At 47.5% G+C, this 21,299-nt stretch overlaps 2 protein-coding genes across 4 annotated transcripts; both read left to right on the top strand.

Moving 5' to 3' along the window:
* Nucleotides 1-1,950: 1,950 nt before the first annotated feature.
* TMEM139 (transmembrane protein 139) lies at nucleotides 1,951-4,033 on the top strand. Of its 2 annotated transcripts, XM_033099005.1 has the most exons (3): nucleotides 1,951-2,131; nucleotides 3,127-3,376; nucleotides 3,587-4,033. In XM_033099005.1, exons 2-3 carry the CDS (start codon nucleotides 3,144-3,146, stop codon nucleotides 3,999-4,001), a joined length of 648 nt encoding a protein of 215 aa, XP_032954896.1. In that variant the 5' UTR covers nucleotides 1,951-2,131; nucleotides 3,127-3,143; the 3' UTR covers nucleotides 4,002-4,033. The 2 variants fall into 2 exon arrangements, with proteins under 2 accessions (XP_032954896.1, XP_032954895.1); XM_033099004.1 differs by lacking the exon at nucleotides 1,951-2,131 and having other exon boundaries at nucleotides 2,146-3,376.
* A 1,432-nt stretch (nucleotides 4,034-5,465) lies between these two features.
* On the top strand, nucleotides 5,466-21,026 carry CASP2 (caspase 2). Of its 2 annotated transcripts, XM_033099140.1 has the most exons (11): nucleotides 5,466-5,639; nucleotides 8,668-8,818; nucleotides 9,119-9,286; nucleotides 9,436-9,517; nucleotides 10,110-10,204; nucleotides 10,477-10,653; nucleotides 14,527-14,655; nucleotides 14,794-14,884; nucleotides 18,221-18,370; nucleotides 18,521-18,630; nucleotides 18,801-21,026. In XM_033099140.1, the coding sequence occupies exons 1-11, from the start codon at nucleotides 5,566-5,568 to the stop codon at nucleotides 18,930-18,932; spliced, it is 1,359 nt and encodes a 452-aa protein (XP_032955031.1). In that variant the 5' UTR covers nucleotides 5,466-5,565; the 3' UTR covers nucleotides 18,933-21,026. The 2 variants fall into 2 exon arrangements, with proteins under 2 accessions (XP_032955031.1, XP_032955032.1); XM_033099141.1 differs by lacking the exons at nucleotides 18,521-18,630; nucleotides 18,801-21,026 and adding an exon at nucleotides 14,970-15,030 and having other exon boundaries at nucleotides 18,221-18,337.
* Nucleotides 21,027-21,299: the final 273 nt, after the last annotated feature.

Below are 21,299 nucleotides of genomic sequence, written 5' to 3'. Positions count from 1 at the left end.
TAAGAGGGGTGACCCAACCTCTAGCAAGGTCGTTTGTGGAAGGCAGGTGAGTAGAAAAGGGAATGGCAATAGAATTAAGTGGGGCATTCAAATGTCGCTAAGGATACTAAGGTGATGAAGGAAAAAGGAAAGTGAAAGCTTGGGGAAACCATTTGGCCACGTGCATTCAGGACAATTAAAACTTTCACATTGTTTCTCTCAATAATGACATTTCTTAGAATTCAACTGGAGGAAATAATCAAAAAAGGGAAAATTACATGACACAAGATGTAGACCAAAAGGGGTCCTAAGGAAAGTAACCTCAGGTGACCTGATCACCAATTCCCAACTGAGAGGGTCCGGTGGGGAGTCAGGCCCCAGGCCTATCACCTGTTTAGTGAGAGGTTTGAAGCCGGCCGTGTCCGTTGTTCTTGGGCATCTAGGATCACACACCTTTGAGATGCCAGAAGTCATAACCGCGAAGGCCTGACCACCCTCAAGAGAGCACCTGACAGTAAGTATCCTGTCATCTAATCCCCGCCTTGCCTTCTCCCACCTCCATGTAATCTTCCTTACATTCCCTCCTTAATTTCAAATGCATAAAAGAAACTGCAAAACCGTCATTCTCTGGAGCATTTGAGATCTTGCTTCCTGGCACCTGTTGTCAGTTTGGGCTCAAATAAAGTCTTATACACGTTCTCTACAGGTTTGAACGTTCTTACATCGACACTTATTATGCGGACCAACTGGCTTTTGCCCAATTTCATTCTATTACTATATTAAGTATAGACTGAAATTCTTCTGATCCCACCTACATTTTCCAGTATGCAAGGAAACTGCTGGAAACAAAATAACAACGTCTCCTCCCTCTCTCCATTCCCACTTCCTCATTTATACAACCATAGCCTTCCCTCTTCTCTATCCACCTGGGACAGAGACTCATGATGACTTGTCCCACTATACACCCACACACCCCTCCTTTCCCCTGTCCTCCTCTTCCTTCTGTCTCTTTCTCTCTCTCTCTCTCACACACACACCCACACACACACACACACACACACACACTCACACACTCATGCTCACACATCGTCTGCTGCCGCAATCCCGGCTATGCGGCACGCCTGTCCCTGGGATTAGATTTGTGCCCCGTTATCTTCCGCTCCCCTCCGTTTGTCCACTGGTGACTCTGAAGGCACTCAGCACAGCCTTGTCTGTCCTTCTCTGAGTTGCAAGGACAAAGTGTGCCTCCAGCCACTCTGCACCTCCCAGCACTCGCCTCACCCAGAATTTACTGCCCGATCCGCAACTGAAAAGAGTGGGTCCTGGCTCTCCTGTGTGTGGTGAGGCCAGGCGAAATGGTAGCCTTCTAATCAAAGCATTTAGCTATGCTTAGTGAGCACCTACTATGTGTCTGTCAGGACTTGAGTTAGTTGCAGGGATTCAGAGATGATTGAAACTAATCACTCACCATGAGAAGCTCACGGGGGGGAAAAGGTGCATACACCGAAAATTACTATACGTACAGGTAAAGCGACAGAGGTAGGTGGTTATACTGTGGAGACAGCCTCCACAGCAGGCTTTGCCTCCAAGGTGGTTTCCGAAGAATCGAGAGTTCACCTGGCCAAGCAGCATACACACAAACTCGTCTTTCAGGTCTGCAGAAAACAAGGAGTTCATGGAAAACGCACCAAGGCAACAGAAGCAGCACGCACTATTCATTCCAGGCCCAAAGCAGTTTACAGTATGCAAAGCACTGTGTGACTTACAGACATTAAACAAACCAAAGTCTCCGCCCCTAGGCACAAAACAGATTCCCTGAACGTAAAGGCGAACTCTCAGCACACACCGGATTGAGAATAAGGAAAGGGGAATTGAACTCTGGCCCGAAGTACAAAGATCGCTGGGGGTGGGAAGGAGGCGCCTCTCATTAAGGCACTGCGGGGGGTGGATGGAGGGAAGAAAAAGCCAGGTGCGGCGGTAGGTCAGCCGCACCGAGAAACGGGAAGAATGAGCCGGGGCAGGAACTGAGGGATTGGGGCAGAAAAGAGGGTGGGGCCAGTGGGCTCCACCTCCTCCCCTCCTCGGACTCCCCCCACAACCCACTTTCTGCGGAGTCTGGTCCAGACAGTTGTGGGAGGAACTCCTAAGGCCGGTGAGAGGGGCGGGAGGGTCCTGGGATTGGGGCTGGGGTGGAGGGAGGGCTGGCCCCTCTGCAGAGTCTGTGAGTCCTTGCTATTCAGAGTTCAGGGAACTCCTGACAGGCTGGTATTGGAATACAGCTGCCTTGGTGCTGCTGCTGTGTTGCAAAGGAAAGAAAAGGCTTCTCCCTACCAACCTCCCAGCCCCTACGCAACTCCAGGGAACCGCGGTAACTCCAGGCAGGAAACTAGAAATCTGTCTTTACTGCGTTAGGGCCAGAAGAGGATGGGAGACCCTGGCAGAGGTGGGGGGTGTAAAGAGATCAGGAGTTATCTGGGCCACTGTCACCGCCCTAGGCCTTTGTCTGTAAGGTTCTCTCTCACTTAGTTGTGTCCCTGTGGCTGTGGTGGGCCTCTGCGCATTTTCTCCCTCCAACTGGAGCATGGGTTGACAGGAGGAAATAGGAAGGTGGGGTCAGACAGGGTGAGTGGTGCTTCCTCCCTCCCTACTCACCCCAACAGGGTCATACTGAGGGTCTCTGACTGGGAAGCTAGGGGGTGGAGTCCAGCAAGAGCAGTAACAGAGAAAGGGCAGGGCCTGCCCCATCACCTGGATTCCAGGGGTGCCAGTGAACCCCAAAGCCCCAGAGCCCACCCAGGACTGGATCCTGGATGGTGTGTGTTGAAAGGCAGAGCTGGAAGGGAGACCACAGGGAAGAAGGAGAAAGGAAGGCAGGACTGTGACCCAGTCAACTGGCATGAGGGCTGGGAGTCAGAACTCCTGGGCTGGTTTCCTGGCTAGTCCACATATACGAATACTCGGGGACAACAGTGGGATCCTAAAAAGAATTACTGGCCTGGAGAGGACCCTGCTGCTCATTTATCTGATTTGAAACCCAATCATCTGACTTAAAATCCAGAAAGGTGTCTAATATGGTTACTTTGGAATCTGACCCAGCCATGCTGCCAATTGCTAGTTTAGACACAACAGCTGTGTATCTTTTTGCAGGAGCCTGGGGAAGGGCCATGGTGCTCAGCCAGTGGTGGGGAAGACTGGAGAAGCTGTTTCTCTACCTGTGCTGCACCTCCTTCCTCCTGGGGCTGGCTCTGCTGGGCATACAGCCAGACATTGCCCCTGTCGCTTATTTCTTTCTGACCTTGGGTGGCTTCTTCACGTGTGCCTGCCTCCTGGCCTGTTTTCTGAAAAAGGTGTTCCAATCAGTGCAGACGGAGAACCCAGGGGCCTCCGGCAATGCACGGTGAGTTAAGATGTGGGCAGGCTTGCAGGACTTCACGGGGGATCCATGCTCCCCGTGTCCTTCTAGTCTCTTAGGCTCTGCTTTCCTCTGTCACCGGTATCAGCGAGAGGAGGGGTCACGGGCTTGTGGAGGGGTCCTTTGTGGTAGATAGAAAGCGGAAAAAGGACTCCTTTCAGGAAGCCACCAATGACCTTATTTCTCCTCCCTCAGGGACAACGAAGCCTTTGAGGTGCCCACCTATGAAGAGGCCGTGGTGTTAGAATCCCAGTGCCCCCCGCAAGAGTTGGATCAACCACCCCCCTACAGCAGTGTTGAAATCCCCCCAGGACTTGTAGACAGGCAGCCTAGCCATCCAGAGGGACCCAGGACAGACAGACTGGAGAGGCGAGTGGGCTCAGAGGGCTCCATGACCCGGGGAAGCCCTGGAGGAGCTCTCGTCAGCCTGCGGCTTCGGGGACCGCGAGTAGTGTCCACTGCTCCGGATCTGCAGAGCTTGGGGACACTCCCCAAATTGGAGTCGATCCCCAAACTGGAGCCTCTTACTCCACCCCCCGCCTATGATGTCAGCTTTGGTCACCCTGATGATGACAATGTTTTCCATGATGACAACTGGACACCCCCCTAACAGAGTGTCCCAGGATATATCATCTCTCTGCACCAGACCCACTCCTTCATTTGACCAACATTTCCCAATGCCTGCCTGCTCGGTGTCAGGAACCGGACATAACAAATGGGCAATTCAATCCAGAGAGGAGTCAGGCTTATGGTAAGTCCGTCGTAGTTGACAACATTCAGGCAACATTCCGAAACCTACCCCACATCCGATATTTCCGGAGTTAAACTGAGGGTGAGATGAGGTCGTCATGCACCGAATCTGGGGAATGAAGAAGAGAAACAACATTTAAGTGACAGCTCTGTTGCTTCTGTTCCAGGTGCTTTGCCTCTCTATTAGGTCACTTAGGCCTCTCAGCCATGTGAGGTATTATTACCTGCAACTGAAAAATGAGGAGTCCCAGGGTCAGAAAAGTGATTCCTTGCACAGGGGCACAGTACTCGTAAATAGCATAAAAACGATTTGAGCTCTGGCTTTTCTGATCCCAAAGCCCACTGTGTTCTCAGTACAAGGTAGAGGAAGCCAGGCCATCCGCACGTGTCGGTCTCCGTTCTGGACAACTGCTAGTGAGAGGCGGAGACGGAATGGGGGACCCGCTGCGTCTGCAGACAGGGCAGGCTGAGCGTGAAGCGCAAGCTCAGCCTCCTAGAGGAGCAAAGCTAATCAACGCTGTGACGGACCCTGCCCCTGTGGGAACAGTTCCTGCCCATCCAATGGGGGAAGCAGTGGAGCAAAGCTGCCCCAAGGTTAGACCTCCCAGTGTGAGAACGGGCGGAGAGGAGGGTCAGCAGGGATACAACGTGAGCTTCCAGGCAGGCTGGCGGAGTACCTAAGGCGATACTCGTGACTCTCCAATGTGAAGCGCTGGCGCCACTCGCACAGCCTGTCATCGCTTCAGCCTCACCCCTGCACTCTGACCGCTACCAGCTTTCCCCAGCGCGGCCCGCCCCCGTCCCTCCCCCGTCCCTCAACTCCCAACAGAACACCGGATTGGAATCAGGTGCTGCGGTGGTGGTGTAGGTTTCAGCCACCGGGAGCTGCTCAACCACCGCGGACCCACCCCACCCCTCCGGGCTGCGCGCCCCACGCAGGCTCTCAGTCACCGCGCGCGTGTCCGCCGAGCGCCTTCTCGCGCTCTCCGCCTCCTCCTAACCCTTGCCCCAACCGTTCAATAAAATGAAAAGCCCGGCCACACCCGTTTCCGTAACGCCCTTGCAATAGGCCGGGAAGGCGGCGTGGGAGGGGCCGGGAAGCGGGCCGTGATTTCCGCGGGAACCGACCACCAATCGCATTCCCCGCCTAGGACTGGGCGGATCCCCCCGCTGTGCCCGCCTTTTCCTTTTCCGCCGACCGCGCTCTCACCCCATTGGCCCGCGCGTCCGCCGGAAAGCTCTGCGCGCGCGCGCGCCCGCGGGCGACAGTAGGGGCGGGGCAGCCTGGTGTAGGGGTGGTGCTAAGGGCGGTAGGGCGCAGGCGCGTTGTGCTTCGGCGGACGGGGCTGGGATGCCGAGGACGCGGCGGCTGTCGGTGTGTTTGGGTTGTGGGCGGTCCGCTCACAGCCCGGGAAAAGCGAGAAATGGCGACGCCGATCGCAAGCTCCCGGCCCGCCTTCCAGCAAAAGGATCTGATGACCGCTGACAGGGGACGCAGGTGAGTGGCGGAAGGTCCCAGGGGTCCATAGTGGGGCCCAGGGAGGGAGATCGGGGTTCCAAGCGTGTGGCCCTGGCGCCCCCTCCCCTTGAAGAGCCTGGAAGCTCGCGTTTCCTGCCGAGGCCCGGAGGCCGGGATGCGCCCCCAAGGGGCGCCCGGTCGGGCGGGCCTCTTCTCGGCCTTGTCCCTCCTGAGCAAAGGCTGCCCAGCTTCGATTCGTCCAACCCAGGGGGGCTCTTTCCAGTCCTGCCAAATCTCGGCTTCTCTTAAAATTCTCCATCTTTAAGTCTTTAAGAGAATCTTTCCCTTTCTTCCTTTAGGAGGAATTATACTCTAGCCTTAAAAACTGATGAGACCTGCAGACCTGGGAATTCTGCCTGATGTGCATTTGATTTGGATTGAATATATCATGACCGGTAGTGCTTGGGTATAATGACCAGATTTGCAAAGCAGTCAATACAGGCTTTGGGATTTGAGTACTTTGAAAGGACAGGGAGTTTCCCCAGGCACCTAGTGTGTCTCCTTCTCTGCCCCAGTTAAATCTTGTAATGGCAGACATCACCCAGGATGATATATTTAAATGCCTCCTGGTCCAGACCCAGAAGATTAATTTAAGACCTCAGAACTGGAACCTGCATAAGGACAGAGAATCAAGACTGAAGAACTCTCTTTGTGTCCTTTTTCCCCGCCCTTTTTCCCCTTCCAGATGTGCCCTAAAGTTCTAGATGATTGTGTTTACTTTGGAAAGTGCACCTTTGAGTCTCTCCACATAATGTGGAATACAGGAAAGAGCAAGTGTGTGGAGAAGCGATGATGGTTCAGACGAAACCTAAGGAGCTTTTTATTGAATATTCAAATCTGAAACGTGACAGTTAACTGGGAGTCAATTAGTGAATTGTGAGTAGGATAAGATAGACTAGGAACAGGTTCTTTGGGGGTAGGGGGAAGGTTCTCTGGAGGGAAGTGGAATGTAGTGGGCAGAGACCTAAAGAATGGTGTCAAGAGAACCAAGGGAGGAGAAAGTTTTGGGGTTTTTTTTTAGGTTTTTATTCATCAAAAGTTAGCAGCAGACAATATTAAAATAAGTATGGCAAAGCCTTTTACAAATGGCTTTGCACTCGAACTTGGTCCCAAGAAAATGACTGTTGCAACAAACTAAACTTGATAAAGTCTTTTGAAATAACAAGGGAAATACAGTTGAACTAAAAGAAAGCACTGGTTTCTCTTAAAACTAGGTTACAGTTGTTCTTACTACTATACATCAAACAATTGAAAACGAATTACAAAAGTGGAATGTTGTAAGTTTAAAATTAGTCCTTAGATTTTTGTTCTACAAAACATCTGTTCACATCAAAAGGACCGTTCAAAGGGTAACTTTTCGTCAAAGCGAGGGACAAGAAAACAATACACTTTTTTCAAATCAAAACAAGAAGTTTGGTCGTTTAGCTTTGTGCATAATTAAGGCAACTGGGGCGATCTGTTACAGCTTATCTACTGGAAGGAGAAAGTTCTAATGAGAAAAAAATACTCTGGTAAACCAGGGGAAGAAACCGAGCAGGTAAACCTGCTCTGCCTTTGGTATGTATGCTAAGGAAATAGCATCCAGCTGCATGCGATGTTATCTCGTGGTTGGCCTAGTATCACTTCTTTTTACCGGAGTTCACATGTCATCATTATTACTGCTTTGGTCTGTTCTAAGGTGATTTTAAATGGGGTTTTTGATTTCTCTAGATTGTGATGTTGTAGCAGGTTTTCCTGAAGTTTTGGGGTAACAAGAATTAAAATGGACCAGCACTGTTCCAAACCGAAACTTAACCTAAGTTAGCTGCTTCCAATCCTGGGAATGTTTTCCTGATCACTTCCTCTGCTTTAGGATCCCACATGCTGTCTTTTTGGGTCTCTCTCAGCTCTTCCGAGACTCTGCTTTTCTCTCCTCTAACCTAGAGTTAAGCTAAGTACATCCTTAGATGCATGGTGTTTCACTGATTCTAAGATGCACATTTTAGCATCTTTGAAATCAGAATGCATCTTTTGGATAGGTTTTTAAATTATAAACTGAAGCTATTACCATATTCCTTTCTCACTACCATCAGGCCCTTACAGTTGTCATATATTTGGACACTGGCTAAGCAGGCTGGCGAGCTCTGGATTTATATAAACTAGGCACATAGATGATATACATTGGAAATGGGATTCTTTTGGTTCATAAACAGAAATTGATCTCTTTCCAAAGCAATAGCAAAACTAAGGAATCCTTGAAATTAAGACATCCCTAGTAAACTAAATTACCAAAATAATTTATCCTGTATGTGCATTACTTCTAACTGATCTCAAGGGATGGTGATTGTGTTTGTCATTGGTATTTGTCTACTGTGATTTTCTGTCATACTTTCTACTTACCCCGTTCTTACAGGATTCATTATCATTTCTACTGTCATTTTGTCCTATGGCTTTTAAAGTCTTAAAACTTTAAAAGCCATAGTTACAATTGTTATAAGTAGGCTAGACAGAGTATGTGTCTGTGTGTCTGTCTCATTTATTTTCTATTAAAGCTGGCCATTGGTTTGAGTTTTTGCCAGTGTGTCAAATGATTTTATTCCTCACCCAGGATGATGTTAAACTTATATCACTTTCAGCAGCCTAGATAAATAATGTGAAATGTTTTCTGGAGTAGCCTCCTAATTGAAATTCGTCTGTCAGAGGAATGTTTCTTCTCGTGAATACATGTGTGCTTGCTGTGTGTATGTTATCTTTGTCAAGACAGAGATTTCCCTCCTCTAGACAGACCATCTGTCTCAGGTGATGCTCTCAGTTGAACATACTCAGTAAAGAATTACATACATAATTTTCTTAGGGTCAGTGTGTTACTGCTTAATCCTTTGATTTTAACCAGATGCAATAAAATGTACGTGATCTTGGTTATTGTAAGTCCTGTTCTTTCTGTTCTTCCCGCCCACGCCTCTTCCACTCTACTCTTCTGTACCAAATCTTGCACTTCACAGTCTTTCTCTCTGCCTTTTATCTGTAGGATGTTGGGAGTTTGTGGCATGCATCCTGACCATCAGGAAGCTCTAAAAAAGAACCGAGTGGTGCTAGCCAAACAGCTGTTGCTGGGTGAACTCTTAGAACATCTGCTGGAGAAAGACATCATCACCTTGGAAATGAGGGAGCACATTCAGGTATCTCGAGGCAAAAGAGGAAAGCCAAGTAAATTGGCTGTAGAAGTAGGAGCAGAATATGATAAAGTGGGAAAAGGAGGCAGGGCCTTCCTCAGCCAATGGAAATACCCTCCTGCCCCAGAGCGGTTAGCAGAAAACAGATGTGGTTCAAGAATTACAGGAAGGGTGTCACCCGTGCATGTTTTGCCGATAAAGGGAATTCTTGAGATGGATGGTGCCATTTTTAGGAAGCTCATCTGGAGAAATACAATGATAGCTAGATAAGTAAGTATGATTTCATGTTTCGTTCTTGTATCATAGGCCAAAGTGGGCAGTTTCAGCCAGAATGTGGAGCTCCTCAACTTGCTGCCCAAGAGGGGTCCCCAGGCTTTTGATGCCTTCTGTGTGGCCCTGAGAGCGACCAAGCAGGGTCACCTGGAGGATCTGTTGCTCACAACCCTCTCGGGTCTTCAGCATGTACTCCCACCGGTATGGAGCCCAAGACGGGGGTGTGTTGAGAAGGGTTAGTTTGGTGGGAATGGCATTTTTGAGAAGGAGGGTGGGGAGACTAGATTTTTGTTGTATTTGGCCTGGACCATCTCCCTAAGTCCTGGCCTGGGGGTCCTGATTTCTTACAGTTGAGGTGTGACTACGACTTGAGTGTCCCTTTCCCGGTGTGTGAGTCCTGTCCCTCTCACAAGAAGCTCCGCCTGTCTGCAGGTGAGAATTGCTAGGCTAAAATAGGTCCCACAGATTGCTGTCCCTTTCCTTGACTGGTATCTGACTGTCCTAGCGTGATACCCATTTTCTCTCATCTGGGGAACAGTTCCCTCACTGACTTTATTAGGGACTAGCAGGGCAGTGTAGACGGGGTATTGCTTAGGCCTATTTGCCTTCCATCACAGATTTTTTTTTTAATGGCAATTGGCCCTTGGAGCAACTGTTTTCCAGCCCTGCCTGCAATTGGCCTGTCTGTATAAAGCTCCTGCAATTGGCCTGTCTGTATAAAACTAAGTTATTTTAGAATGAGAACAGACTACATTATGGGCCACTAGCCTGCTGATTGAACTGCTTCCTGATGAGAACAAGGCTTTTATTATCTATCTCATTCAGTCATTCAGTAGGTTTAGCACTTACTGAATACAGGCTAAATGAATAAACAGGCTCTTTTCCCTCGAGGATCTTACAAATTAGTGGAATGCAAGACCAGTAATTATTGAAACCCCAGTACCAAAGGATGCCTGAAGTTATAATGAAGCACTAGGATTGATGGGTAGATTATATGCTAGCTTTCTGGCTTTCTGTGCCCCAGATACTGTGGAACAGCCCTTAGACAACGGAGATGGTCCGTCCAGCCTTCAGGTGACGCCTTGCACGCCTGAGTTTTATCAAACACACTATCAGCTGGTGAGTCTTGCAGAGTGGCAAGAGAATAAGAGCTGGGAAATGCGATGCCCTTCCTGGCATCTAAACGTAGTTTGCATATACATTTCCTCCCTCCTTTATTAGTCAGGAGGTCTTTGCTGATGGCACGTCTCCTGTGGGCATTTCTCTCTTTTGACCTGGTGGGGTTCAGAAGAAGAATTTATGTCTTTGTGTTCTGAAATGTCTCATCTGCTGGGGGAGGCATAGTTTCTGTCCTCAGGACGCTCATGGTCTAATTGACGTCCCCTCCCCAGGCCTATAGGTTGCAGTCTCAGCCTCGCGGCCTGGCCCTGGTGCTAAGCAATGTGCACTTCACTGGAGAGAAAGACCTGGAATTTCGTTCTGGAGGGGATGTGGACCACAGCACTCTAGTCGCCCTCTTCAAGCTCTTGGGCTACAAAGTCCACGTTCTCCTTGACCAGACGGCACAGGTACAGGAGGCAGGAAACGCTGCCGTGTACATTAGAGGGCCGGGCAACACTGGGGCCAGAAACATCTGCTCTTACATCTGCTGCTCTCCCTCCGGGGATGTGTCGTACTAGAGTTAGATCCTCTCCTTCCCTTTTTACTCATTCTGTTCTGCCTCCCGCTTTGCAGTGTAGCTTAAAAAGAACAACAACGACTAGGTAGGGCCAGGCAGCTGCTTCTCAGGGTAGCTGTCCTCTCCCTGAGAAATGAAAGTCCAGGGCTGGGTTCTCACTTTTCTGTGTTCGGCAACTTGATTCCCAGTCACTCAGGAAGATATTTCTAAGCCAGGACTACACAGGACATTTACTTGGTTAATAAAAACAGGAGAGCGGTTATGGTTGTAAAGATGGCTTTGGCAGATAAAATTCTTACACATGAAAGTTCGCTGCAATTGCCCTTCTAACCATTTTGTGACAGTTTAATGAATGAACATGGAAAAATTCCTTATTTTTATCAGTTGTGTGGCCACAAGGCAGATCTTAAGGTAGATTACTTCTGAACTAGATTCCTGCAGATCGTAAGCATTTTCCTGATGGGCTATTCCGTTAACCTCGATTATAAAGCATATGTTACTGACTTTGTTTCCTTTAGGTGTTTCTGCTTTGAAATTGACAATAGCCTGTTGGTGAAATGATACTATTAATAGTGCTTCATTTTGATTCCAGAATAATAGTACTTTCCTAAACTCGCCTTTGGGAAAGTCAGTGGTAAGAGGAATGTTTCTAGGAGATTCCCTTTAATCTGTTGAGGTTGGTGGGGTGGGGAGGTCTTTGTTTCGGCTTCAACATTGTCTGTGGTCTCTGTCTCTCACCTGGCTTGCTTCTGTGAGGAAAGTATGTATTTGATATACTTTTGGTAAGGCTGGTTTCCACAGTAGATACTCAGATTATTCTTTACATGCTGTTTTGCCAGCTTTCCAGTGACAGCCCATGCAAAGACGTAAACCCGCCCTTGCTTCAAAACCATGGCTGAAACAGCTGCTTTAGTCACCAGTATAAGTAGGTTATACGCTTTCCCCTGAGGCCTGCTGGGCGTGAAGATAATACAAGTGGGATATCAGCCGTAATTCCTCCTGAAGGAATCCTATTAGACAGTCACTTAAGAAAGTGAATACTCCATGTTTTCTTACAGGTTTTGGTCCAGTCATTCCTTTTACTAGGAATTTATTATGTCCTGGTTTTCTAAATTGTATGTAGTCGATAAGGGAGCTTACATTGATGATAGTGAAAGATACAATCGTGAATCACCAAGTCAGCTGTGTATTATTGTTTTTCAGAGACAGCAGATTTGATGGACTTAGGACCCCACTTGACAAACACCATTCCTGTTTATGCTAAACCTGGTCAAGGACCTGTTGGATTCTCATTCTCTGGTTCCATTGCTCTATAACTGGAATTGCAGTGGCATTAAGTTTTGAGTACCTTAAAATGGGGAGAACTATATTAGGTATCAGAGATTTCAAAAAATGTGGACCTTGAGTTCAAGGGACCTCAGATACATAAGAAAGTATTGACATCAGCAAAAAAGGAAGTATGTCCCCTTATATTCCCAAGGACCCAGCAGGATTAGAGACAGTGTCTTCTACAGTCGTTAAGAGGAAGAAGTAAAGAATCGCCTGGGTAGATGTGGTCGAAAACATAAATGGAGGATGTGAGACTTGAGCTGGCCTGGAAGGATAGAAGCTACTAAAGCAGAGAGGAGTGGGGAACGCATTCTAGGCAAGAAGGACACGTGTGGACGAGAAATGTGTGTGTGACATTTGGGCCCAAGGGGGCACGCCACACGCTTAGAGCAGAGGAGAGCCAACAAGATTGGAGATACAGGGAACAGGGTGCACAGCGCCTTCCTTGGGTGTCTTCCCAAAGGAACTGGACGTCCTCGTTTTGACAGTAGAACATCATAGTAATTCTTGAACACAAAGGTGGTGCATTCACAGTGATGATTCAGGAAGATGAATATGACACCATTGTAAAGAATGGAGTAGGGACGAGCAGCAGAGACTCCTGTTTGGAGTTAATATTATAATGCCAGTCAGACATGATGAGGGCCTGGGCAGGTTAGTGGACCAGTAAGTGTGGGAAAGAATGTGTGTGAAAATAGTCTAATGGCAGGAAGTACTTTCAGTGCTTGGTGATTGAATGAGTACCTATAGAGGACGATGGAAAAATTAAGGAATTGAGGCCCTGAGAGGAAGTCAGGAGCAAAGATGTAAATTTGGGAATTACCTGGGTAAGGAAAAATACTTAATGAGAAGGTACGAGATCTTTGAGAGAGAAATTTAGAGTAACGAGAGCAAACGGTTTAGGCCTGAGCCCTCGGATATAGTCCTTCGTGTAGCCTGATCCTCAGCTGTGGAGACTCAGAAATGGGAGGAGATTATTGCAGAACTAGTTTCTGACAGTAGCCAAACTCTGAGATATAGTTACGAGCAGGTAATCGCAATGAGTATGATAATTTGGTGCATTGGGCACCTGCACAAAGTACTTTCTTCCTGGTAGAACCTCTCAAGAAACTCAGCACTTTGATCACACAATTATTTGGTGAGCAAAGAAACAGAATCAAAACAATTAAGATCCTCTGTTTTTTCCTTCTTGACTTTAGAGATAATTCCATTTACAAACTGGAAATAGTATATAGTCTTAGAAGATACTCTTCCCTGGATGGGGCTGGAGAGCACACTGGTACTCACTGCTCACGTAGGCGTCCAGTTTTTCTCTTTGTCATCAAGCCTCTTCTCTTTGCATCTCCCTCATGAGGTTGCTCGTTATAGAATTACAGTTTACACATATGAGGGAATAAGAGACGTTTTCAGTGGCAAGTTTTCTCTTACCATGTGGTATTGGTTTTTAACTTGAATTTGGGTCATAGACTGCTTTGAGAATGTAGGAACAAGTTATGGGTCATTCCAGGAAAATGAGTGGCCCACAAAATTTTGCATGTAATTTCAGAGGGTTCACAGGTTATTCTCTTCTCCTATGTCCTCCAGCCAAACACACACACACAAGAGTTGAGACTATTTATAGAAGTACTGTAATTTTTTCAGAAATACATCTACAAATCTTATTTTAAGTGATGCTACCTTTGGAAAAATTCTCCCAAATGACTAATCCCCATTAATTGAATGGTTTAGTCTTATTAATTCAGTTAGAAAGTGTGTGTTCTTACTTTGGGCTTTCTTGTCCTCAGTTTACTTACCTATGATCTCTCTTCAGTTTAGAAGGCTCGTGAGTAGGTGCCAACCATGTTTTTATTTCCTTCTTCGCGCAAACTTAATTTCAGCTGCTATATGTTAAATTATATTATGGTCCTCTTTGGAGGAGCATTCATACTTGTGTAGTCTCTTGAGGTTATACTCGAAATAAATGACTTTTGGGTATCTTTTATTACCTTAAGATTTCCAGTGTCGTGGTTGGCTTATACATACTTTTTCAATAGAGCCAGTTACTCCATTTTCAGATTAAGTTGGAGACTTTCAAGTCTTTGATATAATTAAGTCTCAGTGAGCTAGTAAAGAGTACAGTTGACCCTTGAACAACATGGGTTTGAATGGCGTGGCTCCACTTATATGCAGATTTTTTTCAGTAAATGTGCAGTGGGCCCTTTGTATCCCCTGGTTTTGCATCCGCAGATTCACCCCACCTCAGATAGGAAACAGTATTTTCAGTCCGCAGTTGGGAACCCGCAGATGAGGAAGGCCCGCTGTGCATTCTTATGCGCTAGTTGATGGAAGCGATCTGAGCATGCTTGTCCGTATCCGCAGGGGGTCCAGACACCAAAGAAAAGCTTATATTGGTGCTGACTACAGTGAACAGGGCTAACAGGTGTCTGTCCTCTAGGAAATGCTAGAGAAACTGCAGGATTTTGCCCGGTTCCCCGCTCACCGTGTCACGGACTCCTGCATAGTGGCCCTCCTGTCTCATGGCGTGGACGGTGGCATCTACGGTGTGGACGGCAGACTTCTTCAGGTGCGTGTAGTCCTGTGACCGACGTGAGTCCGGCTCGGGCGCGTCCCCCCGGCCGACCTGCCGGTCCTGTGCTGGGTGTAGGGCTAGGAGGTCTGAGTGACTGCTTACCCTCCCTTCTCCCTCCTTTCTTTCTGGCAGCTGCAAGAGGTTTTCCAGATCTTTGACAATGCCAACTGCCCGAGTCTACAGAACAAGCCGAAAATGTTCTTCATCCAGGCCTGCCGTGGAGGTGAGTGCCCTGGCCAAGCAGCACCTGGGTGGTGGCTCCTGGCCAGCCTCCCACCAGCTCTCACTTTGCTGTTTGCTCCTCTCAGGTGCTATTGGATCCCTTGGGCACCTCCTTCTGTTCACTGCTGCCACCGCCTCTCTTGCTCTGTAAGTGTCTCCCAATGCATGGGGTGTGCTGGGACTTGGGCAGCCACGGCTCTCAGGTTGATCAGCTGTGTGCACCGCCATGTGCTGTTCTCAAGACTCTCTGTCAGTGTCTCTGCCCTCTTTGCTGAGGATGCCGACGTTTCTGTGCTTATTCATAACCCTGATGCACTTTGTTGTTACTCCTTCCAGTTCCGGGTTTTCTGTCTGTCTCTTCTTCCCGTCCCCGTTCCTCTCGCTTTTATCCCCTTCTTCTTTTCCTTTCTCCATCTCTCCTCTCCCTTCCCACTTTCTCCTTTTGCTTCTCTTTTCACCCAGCCTGCCATTCTTGCCTCCGTTCTTCTCTTCTTCATCATCCGTGCGCCATGCAGGACAGCAGTACGGAAGCCCAGGTCAGCCCTGACTCTTCCTCTTCATCCGTTCTCTGCTTCCATCCCCTTCTTTCTCGCATGCAGTCTGCGTTCCCCCTTTCAGATCCAGGACTCCATGACTAGGCGCAGAAGACTCGCAGGCATGCTCATCCGGGAGCAAAGCAATAATAATAAAAAGCTCTAACTTTGGAGTCCACTTCTGCCTCTACCACTGACTAGTTATGTCAAGTTAGAGAAGATACTCGATGTCCCTCCGCCTTCACTTCCTCAAAGTAAAATATAGATAATCATCAAGCCTACTTCACAGGGTTGTTGCCATGACTAAATGAATTAATACATACGAGTATGAAGGGCTTACTTAGCACAGTGCCTGGCTCATAGTAAATCCATAAAAAATGCCAGCTGTGGCTGTTCTAACATGATCTGTGCCCTCACAGGGCGCTGTTTGGTTTAAAGGTGACTTAAAATATTGGAAAAAATTTTTTGATCTGTTGTGTGATCAACAAATGTAAAAGGCTAATGATGTTATTATCCTCCTAATGTCACCAAAGAATATCATTTATTAAGGTCCTACAATATGACTGGGACGACATTAGTTACTAATCACAAAAGCAAAAACAAATGTGGTCGGTCTCTCTTTTTCTCTCTCTCTAAGGGACCTACTATTTAGTAGGAAAATAAAGCAAATATACATGAAGTAGCTTGAATATAGTTCAAAGGCCTCAAGTAAGCAAGGCTGAAATTAGTGAGATACAAACTATACATATGAAGAAGTAGGCAGCAAGGAATAGTCATTTTAACTCAGCTTAGTTTGAACGGATTTTGTGGATAAGACTTAAGTTGGACCCAAAATGATAAGATTTACATAGGTGTGGAATAGCAGATAGAGCATTTTAGGGGGAGAGGGGGAATACAATATGACAGGCACACCAAGATTAAAAGGATGCCCCCTACCCCCCCAAAAATGGTGTGCTGAGTCAGAAGTATGCCCTCATCTAACGGGGAAAAAAAAAACGAGCTTCTAGAAGGACATAGTGAGATGTAGCTAGCCACATAAGGTAGAGCCAGCTGATTATGAACCTTTAGCCACGACTCAGATTATGGACTTCAACAGATAATAGTATGGAACTGTTGGGAGCTTAAGAAAAATAATGTGATGAGTTTTTTTTCCTAGGACAGTTACCATGGCAGGGAGCTGCACGAAGAAAAGAGTACATGAAGGCAGGAACTTTTTTATTCACCTGCTGTATTCCTAGGCCTGGAACACTGCCTGATACATGGTAGCACTTAATAAATGCTGAATGAACGGATAAAAATTAACCTGCCTAAAAAAGTTGTAGCAGTGATGTAAATAACAGATAGGAGGATGTTGTGAAGAAAGAGCCAATAACACTTATTGATTAATAGATCTGCGACATGAAGGCAAGAGAGGAGTTTCCTTTCTCCTGAGGGAAACAGTCAGCTTGGCCTTGTTCCTTTGGGAGGTGTCGCCAGCAAAATAAAATGAAATAAAAACATTAGCGATCATTGTCTCCTCCCATATTCAGCGATATATGCAATGCTAGACGTGGCTAGGGAGAAGTTGCTCTCTTCTGGGGTAATCTGAACCTTCTCTCTGCCATTAAATCCTTCAGGGGAGTGACCGGTAGCCAGCTGTTCCTTTGAAAACTTGAGCTCTCCTGTCTCCCACTGTATTTCAGTTAATATGATTGATGTCTGTAAAAGTACCGCTCACCCCAGTTGACTGGCTCCTTAGCTGGAGTGTGAGCTCCATGAGGGCGGGACTTTTTGTCTTCACCATGTCCCTAGGGCTTAAAAACAGTGCCTGGCACATGGCAGTTGCTTGATGAATTTTTATTGGATTGACGAGTCTCGGTTGTTTTCCCCAGCATTCTTCAAGCTTCACTTTCCTTTTAGGCTCTCTTGAATGTTGCATGGAGCAGGAAATGTAAAAGAGCATACTCCTATCTATGGTGTGATGAGCTGTGTGTCCTCCCTATCTCTCTTTCCTACCGACAGCACCCCTGCCACCCCCAAAATGAAACAGTATCAACATAAGAATATGTCTGGGGGTAGGCAAGGCCTGAGTCAAGAGGTTGGGAGTGTGCTCAGGTTATTTTGAGAAACTACTGCTAAAATGAAATAATAGTGTTCTTTTTTGATTGTATAGGACAAAATAGTCAAATTATCCCAATTTTAAGTTTTTCCTCCTTAAATGTCTCTTAAATCTTGGATGCCTGCTACAGTTTGGCTTATGACATTAATAAACAAGTAAGTGATTTAAAAATACCAAAAATGCCTTGGAAACATCTGGTCATGCTTAGTTTTAAACCTGTTTGTCGATACACAGATTTGAGGTTGTGACTTTTATACAGCATACATGTAGTAATCATACTTTGGGCTTGTTAACTTGTTTTTCCTTTTATCATAAAAGCCAAAATATCAATATTTTGTTGTACATTGCAATAAAAAGCACTGTGGCTTCCAGGTACATTGTTCCGTGAACAAATAAATCACGGACAGACAATTTTTAGCTCTTTATAAGGAGTATTGGATTCAGCACGTTCCCTGTCTCACACAGAATGGACAAAGCTCAGACTGGATGTGTGTACCCCCTGAGTGACAGATGCCTTCTGGGGGAGGCATGGGAGTAACGATTTTTTTGGTTTGTTTTCTTAATTCATCAAACATAGGTTGGAGGCAATAGCTGGAAACGGCTCTTCCCAGTAAAGGTCGTAAAGGGAATTTGGGCTTGCCTGTGACGGGCCCAAGAGAGATGGGAGGAAATAACATCCTTGTCCATTCTGTCTGCCTTCCTACAGATGAAACAGACCGTGGGGTCGACCAGCAAGACGGAAAGAACCACGCCCCGTCCCCTGGGTGCGAGGAGGCTGATGCTGGTCGAGAGGACTTGCTGAAGACGAGGCTGCCCACTCGCTCAGACATGATCTGTGGTTACGCCTGCCTCAAAGGTATTCGGAGTTCCAGAAGCATAAGCCAAATGTTACACTCTTGCACCTTTTCGTGCAGGGCTTTCTGGCCGGGGAGGGTCCAAGGTGCCATGAAAGTCTAGTTCAGGGTGTCCCACGACCTTGACACGGGCTACTGCTTCCTGGTTGCAGGGACGGCTGCCATGCGTAATACCAAACGGGGCTCCTGGTACATTGAGGCCCTCGCTCAAGTGTTCTCTCAGAGGGCTTGTGACATGCACGTGGCCGACATGCTTGTGAAGGTAAGGCGTTCCGTCCGGCTCCGTGAGCCTTCTGCACCTCCCTCCCACCGTGTTCCCCCTTCCTCCTCCCTTGCACTATTTTTCACCCTCTCCGCTCTTCCTCTTGTGCTGCCGGTATCATGAGAACACCCGGTTCTCAGACGTCGGACCCTTGGTTTCTACCTTTCCAGGTGAATGCACTTATCAAGGAGCGAGAAGGCTACGCCCCTGGCACGGAGTTCCACCGGTGCAAGGAGATGTCTGAGTACTGTAGCACTCTGTGCCGTCACCTCTATCTGTTCCCAGGACACCCTCCCACGTGATGCCACCTCCCTGTCATTCATGCCAGATTGAGGCCACTGGATCACAGGAGGCATGATGGAGCCTTTTCAGGATTACGGTTTCTGTTCTTCCCCCTCAGGGATTGGGAGTCTCCCGGGCAGGTTTCACATGCCCGTTGCCTCCGTTGGGTTTGGGACTGCAGGCCGGCTGCTGTGTGACACTCTCCCTGTGGAGCCGGCCCTGGCTGGACTGGTTGCCAGGAGCGTTTGGCCAGGAGCCTGGCAAAAGATGTTGTGAATGCGGTGTCTATGGGGAGAGGGCATGTGGGTTTCCTCAAAGTGTGTGCTCACTTCCTGCCCCGAGGCGTTTGTAGATGGCAGGTTGGTCATTGCTTTTATTACGTTAGCTAAGATAGCTCAGTGGTCATCTGTCTTTCCTTTCATATCCCAACCCTTTTTGTCCCAGAGTGAGTTTGGAAGGCGTCCTAATGTAATGCAGGCATTTTTCATTTGGCTTTGAAAGAGCAAACAGGATTAGAGACGCGGGTGCTGAGTGTGCGGAAACGACCTGTGCATTCCTTCCGTGTGGCAAGGCCACCCGCTGATGGGACAGTCTTCTCAGTGCCCCTTGGGGCTCCTTTGGACTCAGAGGGTCCAGGCTTTCAGCAGAGGGGAGTGTTTGGATGCCTGTGTCTGGAACTGGTCGATCTTTGCCGTGCAAGTTCCAAAGATCTATTCATTAGTTCTTTCTCTGAGTGTTGTTGCTGAAACGAGCCTGGCAGAGTGCCAGCAGAGGCCGATAAGGCTGGTATGCTTCCTCATACTCTAAGCTGCCACCTGCTCTTCTATTTCTTCCTATGAAGTGTCCCTTTCGTTTTCCCCTCTTTTCCATCATTTCATCCTGTTTACTGCTGCCATGAAATCTGTCTAAAATCCTACTCAATTGGGTTATTTGGCTGCTCAAAGATGTGATGATGTACGTTGCTCCTGCTTTCTGTTTCAGTATTAAATCCCCTTTTGATTTTGTATATGCCCTATGTCCCCTTCCAACTGAGTCTGTTGCCAGGAGGCCGTTGTCGTATTGCTATCCATGTTACTTGTTTCCCTTGGAAGCCTTTTTTGTCTGTGCTTATATGAAACGTGCCTGTTCTTGGAGCCTTTCTCTTTTACTTCCATTCTTGCTCGCTCCAATCTAATGTCTGTATGACAGGTTTTGGTTTGGGATTTTTTAATAGAAATCTGATCACGTTACTGCCCTGTTTGGAACCCTTTGGTTTCCTCCTGCACCTCACATAAAATCCAAGCTCCAGGAACTTGGCCAACAGGGTCCCTGCCTTCCCCCCCAAACCTCACTACGTGCTGCTTTTTCTCTTAAGCGACAGCCCCAGGGGCTTCCTCAGTTTCCAACGTTCTGAGCTCTTTCCTTTCCTGAACCACTCTCGGGGTCTGCTGAGCGCCACTCCTCACCGCTCTCGGTGGCTTGCTTATTCCTCAAGTTGGAGCTGAAATGCCTCTTTCTTCTGGAGGCCTCCCAAGCCGTTTTCTCTAAATGGCCTTCTATGTTTCTTTATCACTGTGTCCTGCTTGATCCCTCCATTATATTATACTTTTCACACTCTATCATGATATATTGGCTTGCTTCACTTGTTCATTCCTGTCTCCTCTACTAGGTTGTAAGCTCCATCAGGGCCAAAACCTTGTCTCTTTTGTTCACCAGTATGTATCCAGTGCCTGGCACATAGTAGGTCTTCAGTAAATGTTTGCTGAAGGAAGAAAGGGAGAAAGCAAGCAACCATAGGTAGAAGACTACTTTTTGATAATACACACAGTTTGGTGTTTGTTCTTGTGTGTTGTTTTATCCACTGGTGGTGTTAGCTCCTGAAGACACATGTCACATGTGTGACAACTTCTCCACGTGTCCCCCGTGCCTGGCGCCGTGCTCGGCTTGTATCCAGTCAGCACTTCAGGTGCTCAGTGAATACTGTTCTGTGAGCCAGGAGGATCGGAGACATGTGGCCAAGTCCTATATTGGGTCCTCATCTCATGGAAGTCGTATCTGGATGACAACCTTTCCAGTTCCCACTGCCAGGATGTATTGCCATCAGGTGCCAAATAAATTCTCGTATTTATTAGTGATGTGTGCCTGATGTCTCTGTCTGTAGATAATCGCGTGAAGCCCACGTGTTTTTATTTTCTTAGCCCCTTACCACATTCCTCACCACCGCACCAGGCATACCCCTTCTTATTTTGCTGCCAGATCTTTTTTATATGTACAAGTCCACGCCTGAGATGAATCCGTTTTAAGCTATGGGATGAAGGCTGGAGAAACATTGGGCTGGAATAGGATGGTAACGGGGATTATAGAATTGCTTACCTCACCTGGTCCAATTTGGATTTCAGGTTTCCTAG

The sequence above is a fragment of the Rhinolophus ferrumequinum genome, chromosome 26, assembly GCF_004115265.2.
Source record: "Rhinolophus ferrumequinum isolate MPI-CBG mRhiFer1 chromosome 26, mRhiFer1_v1.p, whole genome shotgun sequence".
NCBI lineage: Eukaryota > Metazoa > Chordata > Mammalia > Chiroptera > Rhinolophidae > Rhinolophus > Rhinolophus ferrumequinum.
Note: the sequence above shows the minus strand (reverse complement) of the source record. Positions and strands in the feature narration are given on the sequence as shown.